We start from the raw sequence: 19,467 nt of genomic DNA on the forward strand, positions 1-19,467 counted from the left end.
GTCGTTCTTTGTAACCTTTGTTCATCCTTTTTCCTTTTTCCTTTGCAGTTCCTGCGATGGCTCGCACGAAAATCACCGCGAACCCTCCTCCTCCATCGCGAAACCTTCCACCCCAAGCGCATAACCTACTACGAGCATCTGGTGCTCCTTCTACCCAGGCTGAGAGGCCTGCAACTTCTCACTCCAATCTCGCTCAGGCAACTCCACCAGTCGCCGGAGGAGCCTCCATTCCCACACAAGACTACAAGAAGCTCTACCCGTGGGCCACCTCAGCTTTGTTGAAAGAAACCTCTTCCATAAACACAGAGCTGGGCGTGCACCGACTAAGGAAAGGGGACCAATCCGAGCTCTCATTCCATAAGGAGCATGACAGCAAAATGGCCGTGCTGCCTTGCCACCTGGATGAACCGATCTGCGCCGACGATAAAGCGAACAAAGGCGAGCTGTTCTGCTTCCTCTACGCGACGTTCTTCAAGAAGGTGAAGCTCCGAATTCCCTTCACTCGCTTCGAGAGGGAATTATTAACCGAGCTCGATATCGCCCCCGCCCAGCTTCATCCCAACAGCTGGGCGTTCGTAAGGGCGTTTCAGATCATGTGCGCACACCTGGGATTGCCAGCTTCGGTTGACGTTTTCCTCTTCCTTTTTGAAGCTAAGAATCCAGGAGACCGCCTCTATATTAGCCTGAACGGGATTGCTGGGAGATCAATCCTCTCCATCTTCCAGCAATCTTACAAAGATTGTAAAGGAAAATTCGTGAAGGTGTGCGCCAACGACCAAGATCCTTCCCTGCTCGACGGCTTCCCGTTGTACTGGGTACACAAGGGGAACAAAGACGCCAAAGAGAGCTTTAGGAGGCCCAGAAGTCCTGACAACATGGGCGAGCTAGACAAAGATCTATGCCTTTTCTGGAAGAAAGTAGCAGCCGCCAACATCACCTTTCCCACCTCCTCAATAATCTCCTTCGAGTTCTCCGAGGGCCAACTCGAAGCTCATATAGGTTAGCCTTTACCTTGACACTTAGGTTTTCATTTTGTGTTGGGACTGATTTCGCATCTTTGTTATCTACCATCGGTCGTCCTGCTTGTTGCGTACTGGACTTGGTTTTTAATTCATGCGCCATTTGTTTGCATGATTCACACACATACTCGTATATTTTTCCTTTACTCTTGTGCTTACTTGTCTATTTTTACCTTGTGCAGACTTTATGTTGGGCAAAGGCAAATTAGCTGAACTGAGGGCGCTCGCCCGAACTCATAAGTTGGCGATGGGTTCCCAAACCGTGCCCAACTCAGTGGTGGAGATCGCCGCTGCCCAGGGCAGATCGCCTCCTCAAGGTCCAGCTCCTCCAGAGACGCTGCCCGCCCCTCAACGAAAAAAGCTCATCTTGAGGAAACCAAAGAGGAAAACCCCTCAAGTGGTTCAAGAGGATCTGGATGACGAGGCGACTGAGGACGGCCTTGTCACCAAAAGAAAAAGGGTGGCACCTTCTTCACCACCCGCTCTCCCAACACCAACACCGCCCTCTCCCCAAGCTCCAACACCGCCCTTTCCCCCAGCTCCAACACCGTCAGTCCAAGCAACACCCTTGGCGGTCGCGCTCCCTGTGGTTGAAGGCAGCGAGCCCAACTTCATAGAGAACCCTCCTAGCGCCTCCACGCCGTTTGTATCTGCTGGAGAGGGTCCTCCTTCAACCACCTCGATTGCTGGAGCCGCACCAGGTGGGGATGAAGGTGCCCACAACTCGCCGATACTCATAACCGAGTCCCCCACTTCACCACCACGCCAGGAAGCCCCCCTCGCTCTACCAACTCAAGAGGGTGGTGGTGAAAGTCAGCACCAGGCTCCTTCAGCACCTCCACCAACAGCAGCTGCAAGCCTTCCCCCCTTGGTCAAAGAAGTCTGGGGGCCCTTCACAGCTAAGCTAAAGATGATGGCAGAGGACCTCCCCTCAATCATAACAAAGGCTGTGAAGAGCTCAAACAAAAAGCTTCAGGACGAGATCTCAACACTCCAGGAGGAGAATCGCCTGATAAGGATTGAGGCAGAAAAACTGTCTTGCAATCTGATGATGGCAGAGATCGATCACTCAAGGGTGGAGGACGCCATGAGTGCTGAGCTGAGGGTTGCGCGCAAGGAGGCCTCTGATCTGCGCCAGAAACTGCACCTCCTAGCTCAAGAGAAAATCGAGCTGGAGAGTAAGCTGGTTCCCTACAGGCTCAAGGTGGCCAACTTGGAGGCATCAATGAAAGCGGATGCAGCCAAGGTAGAGAACCTTGAAAAAAGGTCGGCTGATCGGGAGGTTCTCCTTGGAAAGGTCGAGAAGGAGAGGGACGATGTCGTGGATGAGCTTGCCAAGGCTCGAGAGGAAAACAAGAAAATTGTTGCAGAGCTGGCCCAGGCGCGGGACGACGGCAAAAAGGTTGCTGAAGACCTTGCTCAAGCTCGTGGGGAAACTGAAGAACTGAAGAAACGAGCTGACGAGCTGAAGCAACAAACCGAGGAGCTCAAGCAACAAACCGAAGAGCTCGAGCAAAGCTCCGCCCAAGTCCTTGCCGCCGGGTTCGACGCCGCCCTGGAGCAAGTCGCCTGCCAGTACCCCGAGATCGACCTCTCCATGGTGTCAATATGCAACGAAGTGGTGGATGGGAAGATCGTGCCTTCTGAAGATTAATCGCTTCCCTCCATCACTTATTTCCTGAGATTTAGCGCTTTTTCCTGTTTGTACGACCTTTACTTGTAATAATTTTTCTTTTCTTCTTATGCATTTGAACTGATACCGCTTCTATTATAACTTCTTCCGCTTTTGCACCTTGTCTCTCTGTTTACTTCGCTTTTCCTTGTAGAAATCGCTTTAAACAAATTAACTTAGCGATTCCGCGGGCTCAATCGTTTACTCACTGCTTCAAACTCGAGCAAACTATCAATCTTATATCTACTTATCAATTGTTAACTCAAAGTGAAAACTCGAGCAACTTGTTATTCTTCAAACGATGATATTTAATATAACTTGCAAACTTAAGGCAATGAACTTCAACGCAAAACTACTTATTAAACAGCTAGTTTCAAACCAAACTGATTATTTAAGGTACAGTTCACCTGATCTGCTCCATCAAAATGGGCCCTTACTCCTGTCATCGCCTGGACTTCTTCTGATCGCCATAGGGTCCTGGCGATGTAAGCTTCCGTTTGCCTTCATAACTTGGCTATTGTTCCCTCATCTGGGGGTAGAGGCGCCTTTCGGATGCTTCTCTACCTCCCTGAGTTTCAGAACAATAAGCCGAATAGCTAGGTGTTCTCTTTGAACCTACCTCAGCCATCCTTTAAACTTCTTCCACCCTTTACACCATACCTGAACTCGTTCAAGACGAGAAGGATTTTATCTTGCCTGAACTCGCTCAACGGCGAGAAGGTCTTTATCTTGCCTGAACTCGCTCGACGGCGAGAAGGTCTTTATCCTGCCTGAACTCGCTTGACGGCGAGAAGGTCTTTATCTTGCCTGAACTCGCTCGACGGCGAGAAGGTCTTTTTCTTGCTTGAACTCGCTCGACGGCGAGAAGGTCTTTATCTGGTGTCTCTACTTTGCCCAGGGATTACATCTCCTCTTCCCTGGATGCACTGAGGACTTTTAATCTGTTCTCGCCTGCACTCGCACAAAGTCGAGGAGGACTTTTATCTCTTTCTCGCCTCAGGACGCGCGAGGGCGTTGAGGTCTTTTAATCATTACTGGTGCCTCCGATCGCCGAAAGACGATGAGGGCTTTAAAACTTTAACTGTGCCGCCGATCGCCGAAAAACGATGGGGACTTAAAAACTTTAACTGAGAGCATGCACCTTTCTACAAGCTTTCAACACAAACATGCATGCAAACTCAAAAACTTTAAGCTTGAAAACTCTTCTTTTATTGGGTGGCCTCATTAAAAACCCTCCTTAGGGAAAAAAGAGTGCCCCCTTTAAACTGTTTTAACAGAAAGCTTGCAGATCTCTTCGTGTTTGTTTTTACTTACAAAGCTTTAACTGTAATATAACTTGAGGTGTGTGGCGTTCCAAGTGCGAGGAATCGCCCCTCCTTCCAATGTCTCTAGGCGGTAGGCGCCATTCCCGAGCGCCTCGGTTATTCTGAACGGTCCTGTCCACTTAGGCGACAACTTGTTTTCCATCTCGTACTGGTGGGCCTTCTTCCTCACCACCAGGTCGCCCTCTTTAAACTGCCTTGGCATCACCTTCGAGTTGTATCTTCGTTCGATCCTCCTTTTCACTGCCTCGGCTTTTACTCTCGCCTCCTCCCTGACCTCATCCAGCAAATCCAGATTCAACCTTCTTTCTTCATTCGAGTGTTCCGCTACGAAGTGCTGGAATCTCGGCGAGCTCTCCTGGATTTCCACTGGAATCATTGCGTCGCATCCATAGACCAGGCTAAACGGGGTCTCATGGGTTCCTGACTGCTCGGTGGTGTGGTACGCCCAGACTATGCGGGGTACCTCCTCAGCCCACGATCCCTTGGCTTTCTCTAGCCTTCTCTTCAAGCCTCTTAGCAACACCCGATTGGCGGACTCTACTTGGCCGTTTGTCTGAGGGTGCTCGACGGATGCAAACACCTGCTGAATTCCCACCTCTTCGCACAGCTTCTTCAGCAGGTGACTTGCAAACTGAGTCCCGTTGTCTGACACCAGGTGCTTAGGCACACCAAACTGGCACACGATGTTCTTCCATACAAAGCTCTCGATCTTGTGTGCGGTGATCTGGGCTGCTGGTTCTGCTTCGATCCACTTGGTGAAATATTCAATTGGTACCACCAAGTATTTCATCTGCCTGATCGCCAATGGGAAAGGTCCCAGGATGTCAATTCCCCACGTATGAAACGGCCAAGGGCTGTAAATTGACTTTAACTCTTCTGGAGGCGCTCTGTGCCAATCGGCGTGCTGCTGACATTGCTTGCAACACTGTGCATACTTCTTGCAGTCCTCCCTCATTGTTGGCCAGTAGTAACCTGCACGGAGGGTTCTTGCAGCCAGAGCTCGACCCCCGACGTGACTTCCACATATCCCTTCATGGAGCTCGGCCATAATTCTTGTGCATTTTTCTCCGTGCACACATTCCAGGAGTGGGTGTGTGAACCCAAACCTATACAACTCGCCATCAATCATTGTGAACTTGCTGGAGTTCTTCTTTATCTTCCTAGCCTCCGTCGGATTCAGCGGGAGAAGGCCGTCTGCCAGGCATCGCTGGTACTGTGTTATCCACGTGTCTGGCTCTTGCGTAGCGCAGACCTGCGTCATGTTCACCCTCTCCCCCCGACATGCTCTTATTCTCGGCGATCTCAAGGTCTCCTGGGTCAAAGACCTGTGACTCCTCGCCACTTTCTCCGTAGACTTGCTTATCTGAAGAACCAGGTGGTCTGCCACAAATGCTCTAGGCGTCTTCAGAGTTTCTTGGATCACCGTCCTCTGCCTACCCCCCTTGCCCGAGCTGGCGAGCTTAGCTAGCAAGTATGCTCGGGCATTCTGCTCTCTGGGCACATGCACCACTTCAAACGAGACAAAGGAACCCTTCAACTCCTGCACATACTCCAAGTAAGCCGCCATTTGTGGATCCTTGGCCTGGAACTCGCATGTTACCTGTCCCGTGACTAATAACGAGTCACTCTTAGCCATCAGCACCCTAGCTCCCATCTCCTTGCCCAGCAAGATTCCGGCGATCAACGCCTCGTACTCTGCTTGATTGTTGCTGGCTTTGAAGGCAAACCTCAGGGACTATTCTATCAGCACGCCGTTGGGCCCTTCCAGAATGACTCCAGCACCGCTACCCTGCTGGTTCGACGATCCGTCCACCGAGAGCACCCAACGAAAATCATCCCCTTCAACTCGTGCTGCTTCTGACGAGAGTTCGACCACAAAATCGGCGAAAATCTGCCCCTTGATCGGACCTCGGGGCTCATACTTGATGTCGAACTCCGACAGCTCCACCGCCATTTCACCATCCTCCCAGCTACATCAGGCTTCTTCAGGACTTTCTGGATGGGCAAGTCGGTCATCACCAGTATTGTAAAACTGTGAAAATAGTGGCGCAACCTCCTCGCCGAAAATACCACAGCCAGTGCAGCTTTCTCCAAGGCCTGATACCTCACCTCCGGGCCTTGCAACACCTTGCTGACGAAATAAATAGGCTTCTGAGCCTGGTCTTGGTCTTGGGCGAGCACCGCACTCACCGCCCTCTTAGTCACAGCAAAATACAACATGAGAGGGGTTCCCACCAACAGTTTGCACAAAACCGGCGGGCTCGCCAGGTACTCTTTAAGCTTGACGAAGGCCTCTTCACACTCCTTCGTCCAGGCAAACTTATTGTTTCGCCTTAAACACTGGAAGTACGGATGGCCTTTCTCTCCGCTAGCCGACACGAAAGGAGACAGGGCGGCCATCCGACCTATAAGTTGCTGCACCTCCTTCACGGTAGTCGGGCTCCTCATCGCCAAGATGGCAGCACACTTATCAGGATTTGCCTCTATTCCTCTTTCAGTTAAGAGGAATCCCAAGAACTTCCCTGTCTCCACGCCAAAAATGTACTTCTCGAGGTTCAGCTTTAACCTGAACTTGGCGATTGTGGTGAACAACTCCTCCAGGTCCGCAACGTGGTTGCTCGTTTCCGGCGAGGTCACGACCATATCATCCACGTACGCTTGCACATTCCTTCCCGACATTGGTGCAAGTATCCTATCTGATGTGATTCCACTAGCCATATAGAGAATGATTCTTGACATTCTTAGGAATCACCTTGAGCTGGACATTATTGAGGCACTTTTCTTAGAGTTGGATCATTGTTCTATGACAAGAACTCACCAAAAACTAGTACCAAATCCCAAACTCATTTGGATGTTCCACATATTGTCAAATTGAACCAAAAAAGATGGAAGAAAGGCAAAAACACTAATTAATCAACACAAAACAGTAAGGAACCAAATCAAATTGCTGGAATTGAAGAAGAAAAGATGAAAAACAGCCTAGAACACAAATGAACCATAGCTACACAAAACAAGCTGAAATTGCCGAACCAAAACAACTAGAAAACAAGCTAAGACAAGGAAATTAACAAGAGAAGAAAGGAAGGAGAAGAGAATGCTCATGAAGATGGAAGAATGGTTGGATGATCACGCTACTAGAAGTATGGATGCTCCTAGATGAGTGTGCAAGCCGCCACTTGAGGAAACCATGGTCCTTCAAGATAAGACTAGAGAAGAAGGCTCAAAAGCTCTCCAATGCTCACTCCAATTTTGAGTATAGTTTCTTTAGATAAATTCAAATCTGAAATTTACAAAGAGAGCACCTCTATTTATAGCCTAAGGTGCTGAAATGTAAGCTACACAAATTCAAAAACTCCCTCCCAAAAAGCTTCTAGAATTGGCGCCTAAAACAAAGCATGAGGAAGGTGTGACCTCTTCCTTCACTTTGGCACCTCCTTTTCTACTCCTACACCTATCTACTAACACACCCCCCCTAAGATTCCTAACTAAAGATTAAAAGATGCTTTAACAATAGAGGTTTCTAATGTTTCCCTCTAAGCACCTTCAAACAATATTCTTTATTTAATACTTGGCCTTGCCCTTCATGGGATGGACTTTGGGCTTTTGTGGGATTTGGCCTTCTTGGGCTTGGGCTTGGGCTTTATCTTTCGCAAAGATTAACAAGAAAAACTTTAAATGTGAAGGCGAATGATCTTGTTCTTCATTATAAAAAGCCACCTTTAGTTTATTTTCATCATACTCCCCGAGTTGGAGAGAATTCGCCCACGAATTCTGAATCCCTGCATATAACAAAGTCAGTTTACTTTTACAAGCAAAAGAGTAAGAAAAAGGAATACATGACTTAGCAGAGGGAACCAAAGGGATTGCAGAAAAGGAAGTCCTACAAATCGACCAAGTTGGAAAAATGTGTTTGGGAATGATGATATTTTTGGGAAAAAGACCTCTTAAATGGTGAAACCCATTAGGAGGTATGAAAGCATCCCTAACACTTTTTAACCAAGATGGTTTTGAAAGAGGAACCTTGGGTAATGAAAAAGATAAGGAAGGAAAACACCTTGGAGGTGAAAGGATAAGACTCATGTCAACCTGGCCTTCTTTGTCTTTTTCATTTTTACTTGTGGTAGGTGGGTGAATTAAGTCTTGTTTGACTTTGTTTATCTTTAAGATTTGCTTTTGTGGATAATGAAGAGCTATGTGCCCAAAACCTAAACATTTAAAACATTTGATATTTACAGTTTTGGTAGGTGACTTAGGAGTAGAAACTTTGTTTGGAAACATGGTTTATTTGGAAAAATTGGAAGGAGAATTTTGAGTAAAAATTGTGTTGGCATCCTTCCTAGAAGAGTTGTAGAAATCATCATCATGAGTATTTTTGAAAGTTGATTTCAAAAGATAGGATTCCACCTTGATGGCTTGGCGAAACACTTTCTTTAAAGAAGAGTACTCATTTAATTCTATAAGTTCTCTAATATCGCTTCTCAAACCACGTACAAACCATTTTATCTTTGACTCTTCATTAGCATGCATATTCATTTTAGTCAAAGATGTTTCAAAATCTTTAAAGTAGTCTTCTACCATCCTATGTCCTTGAAGAAGCCTTTGGAACTTCAAGAAGTGTTCCTTCCTAGAAGGAGGAACAAACCTCGCGCGCATACACGCTTTCAAAGCATTCCAAGAAACCACGGGAGGTTTCTTGCGATATATAATGTCCATTACAATTTTATGCCACCATTCTTTGGCATAGCCCACAAAGGATGAAGAAACTATCCTAATTTTATCGTCATCTTGGACCTTATACACATGAAAATAATGGTCAACCTTAGTCTCCCAATCTAAATACACATGAGGATCACTAGGGACTTTTTTACAAGCAATGTTGAACACTCGGTGATATCTTTGGTCACGGCTATAGTTCTCTTCGTGAGAATGATGGTGATGCCTCCTTCTTCTATGTGCTTCTTCACCAAGGACTGAAGCTTTGGAAGGAGAATGCTGCTTGTAAGATGCACCACTTGAATAGCCAGCCATTCTGCAAATGAAAAACAGCAAACACACAAAAACAGCAAACAAGTTAAGAAACAAAATTAGCAAAAATAGTGAGCTTGGCAATGAAATTGCCGAAGGGAATTGAGGCAGAAAATAGATCACTGTCATTGCACCAATCTGATCTTGAGGCCTTGGAATCCTCAAATGAAAGATGTCAAAGCAAGCACACCAATCTCAAAGGCAACCACCACAAAACCAATGAAACAATAAAGACAAACAAGAAAAGGTATAAGCAAAGAAAGGTAATTGCAAAAGGAAAACTATATGCAAGACAAACTCAAAGAGTAAAGAATGAAAGACAATCAAGAAAATAAAGAACTCAATGTGAAAGTAGGCACACAAAAGAATACTCAAGGAAAAGCACTAGAGTAGATGAAGACTTTTGCTGAACTACGGCGTCGGGCGGTAGAACATATCGCTTCTGAGGGAGAGGTGTGCGTGAAGCGCACCAGCGTCGTACCCTCGCGCCCGAGGGGATCGACGCGAGCTCAACCCGCTAGGGTCAATGAGACCACGACGGGAAGGAAGAAACCAGATGGGAGACACCCCTACGAGGCCAGAAAGCCCCAGCCCCGGGGTCCAGTGGGAGGCGATCGCCCGGCCAGAGAAAGAACGAGGCCGGCGAGATACAATTTTGTGGTGGAATTGAAGGACCTGATCGCCGTGCCTAATATAGCTGAGAGATTGAGGCGACCAGCGAAGTCCGATAAGGTGTTGGGGCCTCGGAAAGACTCTTGGTGTGAGTTCCACGAGGCTTTCGGTCACCACATTGATAACTGCCTGTCGTTGGGTTACCAGCTGGATGAGCTGGTGAGAACTGGGTTTTTGAAGGATTATGTCGCAGAACCCACAACGACCGCCACCTTGCCGCCGGTTCTCGGCGAGGTCCATACCATAGCTGGAGGATTTTCCGGCGGAGGACCCACCGCCTCCCAGCGAAAGAAGTACGCGAGGTGGGTCAACTCGATCGAAGAAAGAATCTCGGGTGCGTTGTGGGAGTCGGACCTCGTATTCACGAGAGGGGATCTCCGAGACGTGGTGTCGCACGACAATGACCCCGTGGTCATCTCAGTTGTCACAGCTGGGAGAAAGGTGCACAGAGTTCTTGTCGACCAAGGAAGTTCAGCAGACGTCATGTTCTGGTCGACATTCAATAAGTTGCGGTTATCCCCCGACCTTTTGAGGCCCTACACAGGTTGCCTGTATGGATTTGCGGACAACCAGGTGGAAGTCCGAGGCTACCTGGAGTTGAGGACTACGTTCACGGACGGAGAGGCCTCGCGTACCGAAAGCATCCGGTACTTGGTCGTGAACGCCAGCTCCGCTTACAACATCTTGTTAGGCAGGCCGGCGTTGAACCGGTTGAACGCGGTAGCCTCCACATGCCATATGAAAATGAAGCTGCCGGACCTTAGTGGCAAGGTGATAGTCATCAAGTCAGATCAGGAGGAGGCAAGAAAATGCTATGAGAACAGCCTGAAAACGAAGAGAGGCGTGTTCATGGTGTATGAGCGTCCGACGAGTGCAGACACGACAATGATTGAGGCGACGCCCGCTGGGTCGATGCCTAACGAGGCCGTACCCGCGAAGGCGACGCCAGAAACAGATGCACACATGGAGGAAGGCCCTGGCGACGCGATGCCCATGGAAGAGGCGGCGCTCGTCGAGGATGATAGCAGGGAACAACCGGCCGCTAACGCCGTGGAGAGGGAGATTGGCGGAAAAACGTTTAAGTTAGGAAGTTTGCTGAGTCTAGAAGAACAGGAAGGGGTGGCAGAAGTGATTTCGCGCCACCTGGATGCTTTCGCATGGTCCGCCTCGGATATGCCCGGTATCGACCCTGATTTCCTGTGTCATCACCTCAGCATGGACGCCACGGTCCGCCCCGTGCGCCAAAGAAGGAGAAAGTTTAACGAAGAGAGACAGCAGGCGGTAAAGGATGAAATGCAGAAGCTGTTGAGTGCTGGCCACATCAGGGACATTCAATACCCCGAGTGGCTAGCCAACGTCGTCTTGGTGAAAAAGGCGAATGGGAAGTGGAGGATGTGCGTGGACTTCACGGACTTGAATAAGGCGTGCCCGAAGGACTCGTACCCACTGCCCAGCATCGACGCGTTGGTCGATAGTGCATCCGGCAGCAAGGTGCTGAGCTTCCTGGACGCATATTCAGGGTACAACCAGATCAAGATGCACCCGAGAGATGAGAGTAAAACTGCATTCATGACTGAGACTTGCAGTTACTGTTATAAGGTGATGCCTTTTGGGCTGAAAAACGCGGGCGCCACATACCAAAGGTTAATGGACAAGGTCTTGGCGCCCATGCTAGGGAGGAATGTGTATGCCTATGTAGATGACATGGTGGTGGCGTCGCAGGATAGGGCACAACACATGGCAGACCTGGAGGAGTTGTTCATCACAATATCCAAGTACCGCCTCAAGTTAAACCCTGAGAAGTGTGTCTTCGGGGTAGAGGCCAGTAAGTTCTTGGGTTTTATGCTCACGGAGAGGGGGATAGAAGCGAACCCCGACAAATGCGCAGCGATTATCGCCATGCGAAGCCCGACGTCGGTAAAGGAAGTGCAGCAGCTGACAGGGCGGATGGCCGCACTCTCAAGGTTTGTTTCCGCCGGGGGAGAGAAGGGGCACCCACATTTCCAGTGCCTCGAGAAATAGTCGTTTTGCATGGACTGACGAATGCGAAGCGGCTTTCATTAAGTTAAAAGAGTACCTGGCGACGCCACCGGTCCTCTGCAAACCGGTAACAGGTGTGCACCCCCAGACCAACGGGCAAGTGGAGTCAGCAAACAGAGTTTTGCTGAGGGGGTTAAAGAGAAGGTTAGAGAAGGCCAAAGGGGCGTGGGCGGAGGAAGTTCCAAGGATCGTATGGGCATACCACACCACGCCCCAATCTTCTACCATGGAGACACCTTTCAGTTTGGTGTACGGGTCGGACGCGATGATCCCGGTAGAAATACATAAAAGCTCACCACGTTTTCAAAACTTTGTGGTGGAGGAATCCAATGAAGAGAGGCGGGTAAACCTGGATCTATTAGACGAAGCCAGGGAAGAAGACAGAATAAAAGCTGAAGCGGTGAAAAGAAGAGTAGAGCGGCAATATAGCTCTAAGGTAAAGCCGCGACAGTTTCAGATTGGCGACCTAGTTATGAGGAAAGCCCACCCATACGAGCTGGAGAATAAGCTGTCTCCCAAGTGGACCGGACCCTTCAGAGTTACCGAGGCTAAGGGCAACGGTTCATACAGCCTAGAGACCTTGGAAGGAGGTCCCATCCCGCGCAGTTGGAATGCAGCCAACCTGAAGTTTTATTTTAGTTGACTTATGTAAAGCAACTATGTAACAGTCTTGTTAAAGGGGACGCTCTTTTTTCCTTTCGGGGGCTTTTTAATGAGGTCACCCAAATAAAAGAAAAAAAAAAGTTTGAGAAAAAAAAAACCCGTGCCTTGCACCTTTGCAGAGATCCGACGACGCGCGGTGGCGCACATAGTGGCAGAAACAGAGGTTTCTGAGAAAAGAGGAAGTGCTGCACCACCAAGACCGCGTGGGGGGCAAGGGAAACCGCAGCAGCAAGCAAGGGTGCATGAGGCCAAGGAGGGGAAAAAGGTGCGGGAAAAACCTCGTCCCTATGCACCAAGCAAGGACCAGGGCAGGGGGCGTGCAAGGGAGAACAATGCACCCCCAAGATACAATTTCATGGTGGGATTGGCGGATCTCATCGCCCTTCCTGCTGTAGCAGCGAAACTACGAGTACCGGAGAAGACAGATAAGGTGCTTGGAAGGAAGAAGAATGAGTGGTGTGAGTTTCACCAGGCCTTTGGCCACACACTCCACTCCTGTTTGGCGTTGGGACACCAACTGGCAGAGTTGGTGAAGTCCGGATTCCTGGCAGATTACCTGCGTGAGCCGCAGGGTGATCGCGCGTCGGGATCCCAGGCTGGAGAACAGCAGCATGAAGTCCCTGTGCACGAGGAAGTGCAAACCATCGCGGGAGGCTTCTCTGGTGGGGGGTGCACCGCGTCACAGAGAAGGAGGAACGCTCGATCGGTTATGGCGGTAGACTCGGTAGACGAGAGCCATTACCCTGAAGTAGATATTGTCTTCAGGAAAGCTGACCTACGGGACGTTGTCCCGCACGATAACGACCCTGTCGTCATTTCCCTCATCACGGCACGAAGACGAGTGCACAGAGTGCTTGTAGATCAAGGAAGCTTGGCAGACCTCATGTTCTGGCCGACGTTTAACAAATTGCAGTTGTCCCCTGATCAACTAAGGTCGTATACCGGGTGTCTTTAGGGCTTTGCAGGGGATCAGGTAGAGGTGCGGGGGTACATTGAGCTGAGGACAACGTTCACTGATGGAACGACAGCCCGCACCGAAAGGATAAAGTACTTGGTGGTGAACGCCCCTTCTGCGTACAACATTTTGTTGGGGAGGCCAACACTCAATAGGTTGGGCGCAATACCATCGACGAGGCACATGAAGCTGAAGCTGCCGTCGATGGAGGGGACCGTAATAACCATCAAGTCGGATCAGGCTGAGGCTAGACGCTGTTATGAGAACAGCCTCAAGCAGAAGAGAAGCGTATGTCACGTCACCACAACACCACCACCTGGTATGCGCGAAGAGCGATCGGTGGTTAGGGGAACGCATGGCGCTCGGAGGATGGAGAATGCTACGATGGGGGGCTCCCAGGTAGCTCAGGTTGAAGAAGAAGAGGAAGGCGTGATCACTCCTCGCGAGTCAGGGATCGCAAGGGCGGTCATCGCCAGTGAGAGAAGGCCCCACCCAGCTGAAGGATGGGTTGAAGAAGTGGACATAAGGGGGAAAAAGTTCAAGCTGGGAGGATCTCTCGTTGAAGAAGAGCGAAAGCTGATTGTCGGTGTTATCAAGAAGCACATGGGTGCCTTTGCATGGTCAGCGTACGACATGCCAGGAATCAACCCCGATTTCCTTTGCCATCGCCTGTCGATGGATCCTAAGGTTCGACCTGTGCGGCAGAGGTGAAGGAAATTCAACGAGGAAAAGAGGAAGGTGATCCACGACGAAGCGCAAAAGCTCCTTGCTGCAGGGCACATCAGGGAGATCCAGTACCCAGAGTGGCTAGCGAACGTAGTGCTGGTGCAAAAGTCGAATGGCAAGTGGAGGATGTGTGTAGATTTCACTGACCTCAACAAGGCATGCCCCAAAGACTCTTACCCCTTACCCAATATAGATGCCCTAGTGGATAGCGCGTCAGGGGGAAAGCTACTCAGCTTCCTGGATGCGTTCTCAGGATACAACCAGATCAAAATGCACCCGATGGATGAATGCAAGACCGCATTCATGACTGAACGGTCTTGCTATTGCTACAAGGTCATGCCATTCGGACTAAAGAACACGGGGGCTACCTACCAGCGACTCATGGATAGGGTGCTCTCGCCCATGCTGGGAAGGAACGTACATGCATATGTTGATGACATGGTGGTCACGTCCCAAGAGAAGAAGCACCATGCAGCCGATCTGGAGGAACTATTCACCACCCTTGCCAAGTACAGGCTGAAGCTCAACCCTGAGAAGTGCATTTTTGGCGTGGAGGCTAGGAAGTTCTTGGGTTTCCTCTTAACAGAGCGGGGAATCGAAGCTAACCCAGAGAAGTGCGTAGCGATCGTGGCAATGAGGAGCCCGACGACGGTGAAGGAGGTGCAGCAACTCACCGGTCGCTTGGCCGCCTTATCCCGGTTTATGTCCGCTGGAGGGGAGAAAGGTCACCCGTACTTCCAGTGTCTTAAACGCAACAGCAGATTCCTTTGGACACAGGAGTGCGAGGAGGCCTTCGTCAAGCTGAAGGAGTATCTGGCAAGCCCACCAGTCTTGCGTAAACCTCAGGTAGGCATCCCTCTTCGTCTATACTTCGCTGTGACGAAGAGAGCAGTCAGCTCAGTCCTGGTGCAAGAGCAAGATCAGGCCCAGAGGCCTGTGTACTTTGTGAGTAAGGTGCTGCAAGGCCCTGAAACAAGGTACCAGGCCCTCGAGAAGGCTGCCCTGGCGGTGGTATTTTCAGCAAGAAGACTCAGGCATTACTTCCACAGCTTCACAGTGGTGGTAATGACGGATCTGCCCATCCAAAACGTGCTGAAGAAACCTGACGTAGCAGGAAGGATGGTCAAATGGGCGGTGGAATTGTCAGAGTTTGACATTCAGTACGAGCCCCGAGGACCGATCAAGGGGTAGGTGTTCGCGGACTTTGTGGTCGAGCTGTCGTCGATCGCGACACCTGCAGAAGGTTTAGATTTCCGATGGGTGATATCGGTGGATGGCTCCTCTAATCAGCAGGGGAGCGGCGCTGAAGTCATCTTGGAAGGCCCAAACGGGGTACTGATCGAGCAGTCCCTCCGTTTTGCCTTCAAGGCTAGCAACAATCAGGTGGAGTATGAAGCCCTGATCGCAGGAATGTTGCTAGCAAGAGAAATGGGAGCAAGAAACCTGCTGGCTAAAAGCGACTCCTTGCTAGTCACCGGGCAGGTTACAGGGGAGTTCCAGGCAAAAGATCCCCAGATGGCAGCCTACCTGGAATATGTACAGCTCCTGAAGACGTCCTTCAGCGAGTTTGAATTGGTGCACGTGCCAAAAGAGCAAAATGCCAGAGCAGACCTGCTTGCCAAGCTGGCCAGCTCAGGCAAGGGAGGGAAGCAGAGGACCGTCATTCAGGAGACCCTGAAGGTACCGCGAGCGTTCGTGTCAGACAACCAGGTACTTCATGTGTACAAATCAATGGGCGTCTGACGATCGGTCATCGGTCGTTGACTCAAGAAACGTTGAAAGCGCCGAGGGTGAGAGCGCGATCGTCGAAGATCGATGAGTCGATGGAGGTCTGCGCGGTGAAGGAACCCGACACGTGGATAACACCGTACCAGTTGTACTTAGAAGATGGTGTACTCCCACTTGACGTGGCAGAGGCAAAAAGGATAAAGAGGAGCTCGAGTAAGTTTACTCTAATTGATGGAAACCTCTTTAGATTTGGATTTTCTCACCCTGTGCAGATCTGCGTACACGGCGAGCAATGCACCAGACTCATGTCTGAGCTGCACGAGGGGGTGTGCGGAAGCCATGTAGGTGGTCGCGCTTTGGCAAGTAGGATACTCCGCGCGGGGTACTACTGGCCAAAGCTGAAGGAAGACTGCGTGAGGTTTGCTCAGCGTTGCAAACAGTGTCAACTTCACGCAGACTGGCACAAGGCACCTCCTAAGGAGTTGAGGTCCATCCATAGCCCGTGGCCATTTCACACATGGGGGATCGACATCCTACGACCTTTCCCCCTGGCTATAAGGCAGATGAAGTTTCTCATCGTGGCCATCGAGTACTTCACCAAGTGGGTGGAGGCAGAACCAGTCGCACACACCACCGCACAGAAAGTCGAGCACTTTGTCTAGAAGAACATCGTCTGTCGCTTCGGAATACCCAAGAGGTTGGTCTCCGACAATGGCACCCAGTTCACGAGTCATCAGCTGAGGAAGATGTGTGAGGAGTTAAAGATACAGCAGGTTTTCGCTTCAGTGGAACACCCACAAACCAATGGGCAGGTGGAGTCGGCCAACCGAGTACTGCTCAGGGGGCTGAAGCGAAGACTAGACAAGGCTAAAGGAGGCTGGGCAGAGGAGGTCCCCATAATCGTATGGTCTTATCATACCACCCCATAGTCCAGCACCCATGAGACACCCTTCAGCCTTGTCTACGGGACAGACGCCATGATTCCCGTGCAGATACAGGAGAGCTCCCCCAGATTCTTGAATTTCATTGCTGAAGAGTCCAATGAAGAGCGAAAGGTGAATCTCGACCTACTGGACGAAGTGCGAGAAGAAGCCAGAGTCAGTGCTGAAGCCGTAAAGAGAAGTGTAGAACGGAGTCACAACTCTAAGGTGAGGCTCAGGCACTTCCAGGAAGGTGATCTGGTGATGAGAAAGGCGCATCAGAATGAGATGGAGAACAAGTTGTCTCCAAAGTGGACAGGCCCGTACAGAGTGGTTGAGACGTTGGAGAACGGAGCTTATCGGCTAGAAACTCTGGAGGGAGGAGCAATCCCCAGAACGTGGAACGCCACCCACTTAAAATTTTACTTCAGTTAAGTTGTAAAGTAGTTGCGTTCTCGCGCTAAAGATACATGCCCTGTATATAGTGGAAACAGTTGAACAGACAAGGGGGCACTGTTTTCCCTAAGGAGGGTTTTTGACGAGGCCACCCAATGAAAAGATTTCCAGCATATCAAGTGTGCGCAAGTATTAAAGTTAAAATCGTCCTTGCCCCAGGCGCAAGTGCAGGTGATCGGTTCGGCCTTACTCGCCCTAGGCGCGAGTACTGGCACTGATCTAAGTCTTCCTCACCCCAGGTGTGAGTGCAGGCGACCAGGGTTTTGAAAAGCCAGGGGTGCTAGTAAGACCAAGAGAGGGAAAGGAAAGATTTTGACAAATGTCCTTACCCACTTGGCATACACCAATATTGGCCCAGTAAGGCTCTTGATTTGAAACCCTTCTCACCCCAGGAGTGAGGCAGGGAATGAACGACCCAATCCGCCAAAGGGTGATGACCTTGGGGAAGGTAAGAGGGGTTAGCGAGAAACACTTTTCTTTCCCCAAAACAAGGCATCACCTCGAGCGATCGATGTCAAGGTCCTCTATGCACTCAGCGCTAGAGCGACAGAGAAGCTAAGTAGAGACCGAAGAACGATGACTAATGAGTCGTCAGTGATCGGTTAGTGGTACAAAGCAGCGCACCAGAGCTGTTAAAGACAAAGCTAAGGAAGTTGTTAGTCGCGATCAAAGTAGAGGCCAAGATCAAAGAGTACAAGGTCGCGCTAAACCTAAGCTAGCTAACAGTTAGTCGTGTGCATAAAGAAACGTGAAGCTCAAGAAAGTACAAGAGAAGAAGCTTATAGCTGAAATGAGTATGTATTCACACCAAGTTTTATACAAATTCCAAGTACAAAAAGTTGTGCAGAAGTATAAATTTACAAAAAAGAGAAGAGCTCAAGGAGGAGGGGTGAGCTTTCCATCTACCACTTCGTGATAAATGCTGAATTGCGAGAGGTCCAAATCTGGGAGAACGCATCGGATCTGCTCGAGCGCCAGCTCAAATCCGTCAGTAAGGGCGTCAGCACCCACGTTCATAAGGTCGGCTTTCTCGGCTTCCAGTTTTTGCTTTGAGGCCTCTGCAGCATTTTTCTCGGTGGTAAGGGCAGCAAGGGAAGAGGCAGCTTCTTCCAATTGACCCTTGGCTTCAGACAGTTTGCCCACCACCTCCTCAAGTTTCTTCTCCCAAGTAGCGGCCGCTTCCTTGGTGGACTCAAGCTCCCCCACTAATTGAGAGTTCAGTTGGCGTAGGGAGGAGGCCTCGACCCGCAGTTGCACCACCTCGCAGTCCAGTGAATTGACGGCTTGCCCCATCAAGATCTCAGTCTTGATGGTCTCTTGGACCTGCGCTAGGTACTCCTTCCTAGCTTTTTCCACCATGCCCCGCATCAGATCTACGGACCCTTGGGCAGCTTCGAAGTCACTTTGCAGTGACTCCTTGTCATGCTCAAGCTCCTTTACCCTCTTCTCCAGGGCTATTTGCTTGCGGTGCTGGGTGGAAAACTCCAAAGAGAGCACCATCTGCCTGGTCGAACAAGGGTGATGACCCAGCTGAAGTTCTCGTGGCTAGCCCAGAGACGCTTGGTCGCGAGCTGGACCCACCACATTCAGCAGTAGCAGCGGAGGTTGGCAGTGGTGGCGGGAGACCCCCCGAATGAGAAGAAGCGCCCCTAGCAGGAGGAGCAGATTGACCAAGAGATTGGCCTGCTTGGGGGGGGCGGATGATGGTCGAGGAGCTGGAGACGGCTGTTGGCGGGGAGAGGGAAGGCACGTGGGCTCTGCGGCAGGTTGAGTAGAGGGAGGAGGGGGTGAACCTTCCTCCACCTCCACCACCTCGAGCTCCCCAGGTTGAAGAGATGAGGCCCCCTCAACCGCTGGCAGTTTCCTCTTACGGTGCACAAGAGGAGAGCCAGAACTCTCATTTTCTGTTGAGGGAGCAGCAGGAGCAGCAGATGAAGGAAAGGCCTTCACCAGCTTCCTTCTTTTCCTTCCTTACTCGGGGCCTTCAGCTGGCGCGACCGAGAGAGGAGGGGCTGCAATAGGCTCGGTGGTGAAAGAAGAGGAGTCAGTCCCTTTGGCCCCCCGGAGTTTGGCAAGCTCCAGCAAAGCTTTCCTCCTATCCTTCCCTGACATGGTATCTACATCGAAAGAAAAAAAAAAAGAGTTAGATGGCCTAGTTATGCAAGTAAGTCAAAATGTATGCAATCATGCATGAGAATGTGCAAGTATCCTAAGAGGTGGAAGAAGAAGAGATACCTATATATTTTTTCAGGGCCAACACATCGAA

The 19,467-nt window shown here is 50.2% G+C and overlaps 1 protein-coding gene across 1 annotated transcript; it reads left to right on the forward strand.

Moving 5' to 3' along the window:
• The first annotated feature begins 12,771 nt into the window (after positions 1-12,771).
• LOC137839370 (uncharacterized) lies at positions 12,772-13,371 on the forward strand. The gene has a single exon (XM_068648489.1). The coding sequence runs from the start codon at positions 12,772-12,774 to the stop codon at positions 13,369-13,371; it is 600 nt and encodes a 199-aa protein (XP_068504590.1).
• The last annotated feature ends 6,096 nt before the right edge of the window (positions 13,372-19,467 follow it).

This window comes from Phaseolus vulgaris, chromosome 3, assembly GCF_000499845.2.
Source record: "Phaseolus vulgaris cultivar G19833 chromosome 3, P. vulgaris v2.0, whole genome shotgun sequence".
Taxonomy (NCBI): domain Eukaryota; kingdom Viridiplantae; phylum Streptophyta; class Magnoliopsida; order Fabales; family Fabaceae; genus Phaseolus; species Phaseolus vulgaris.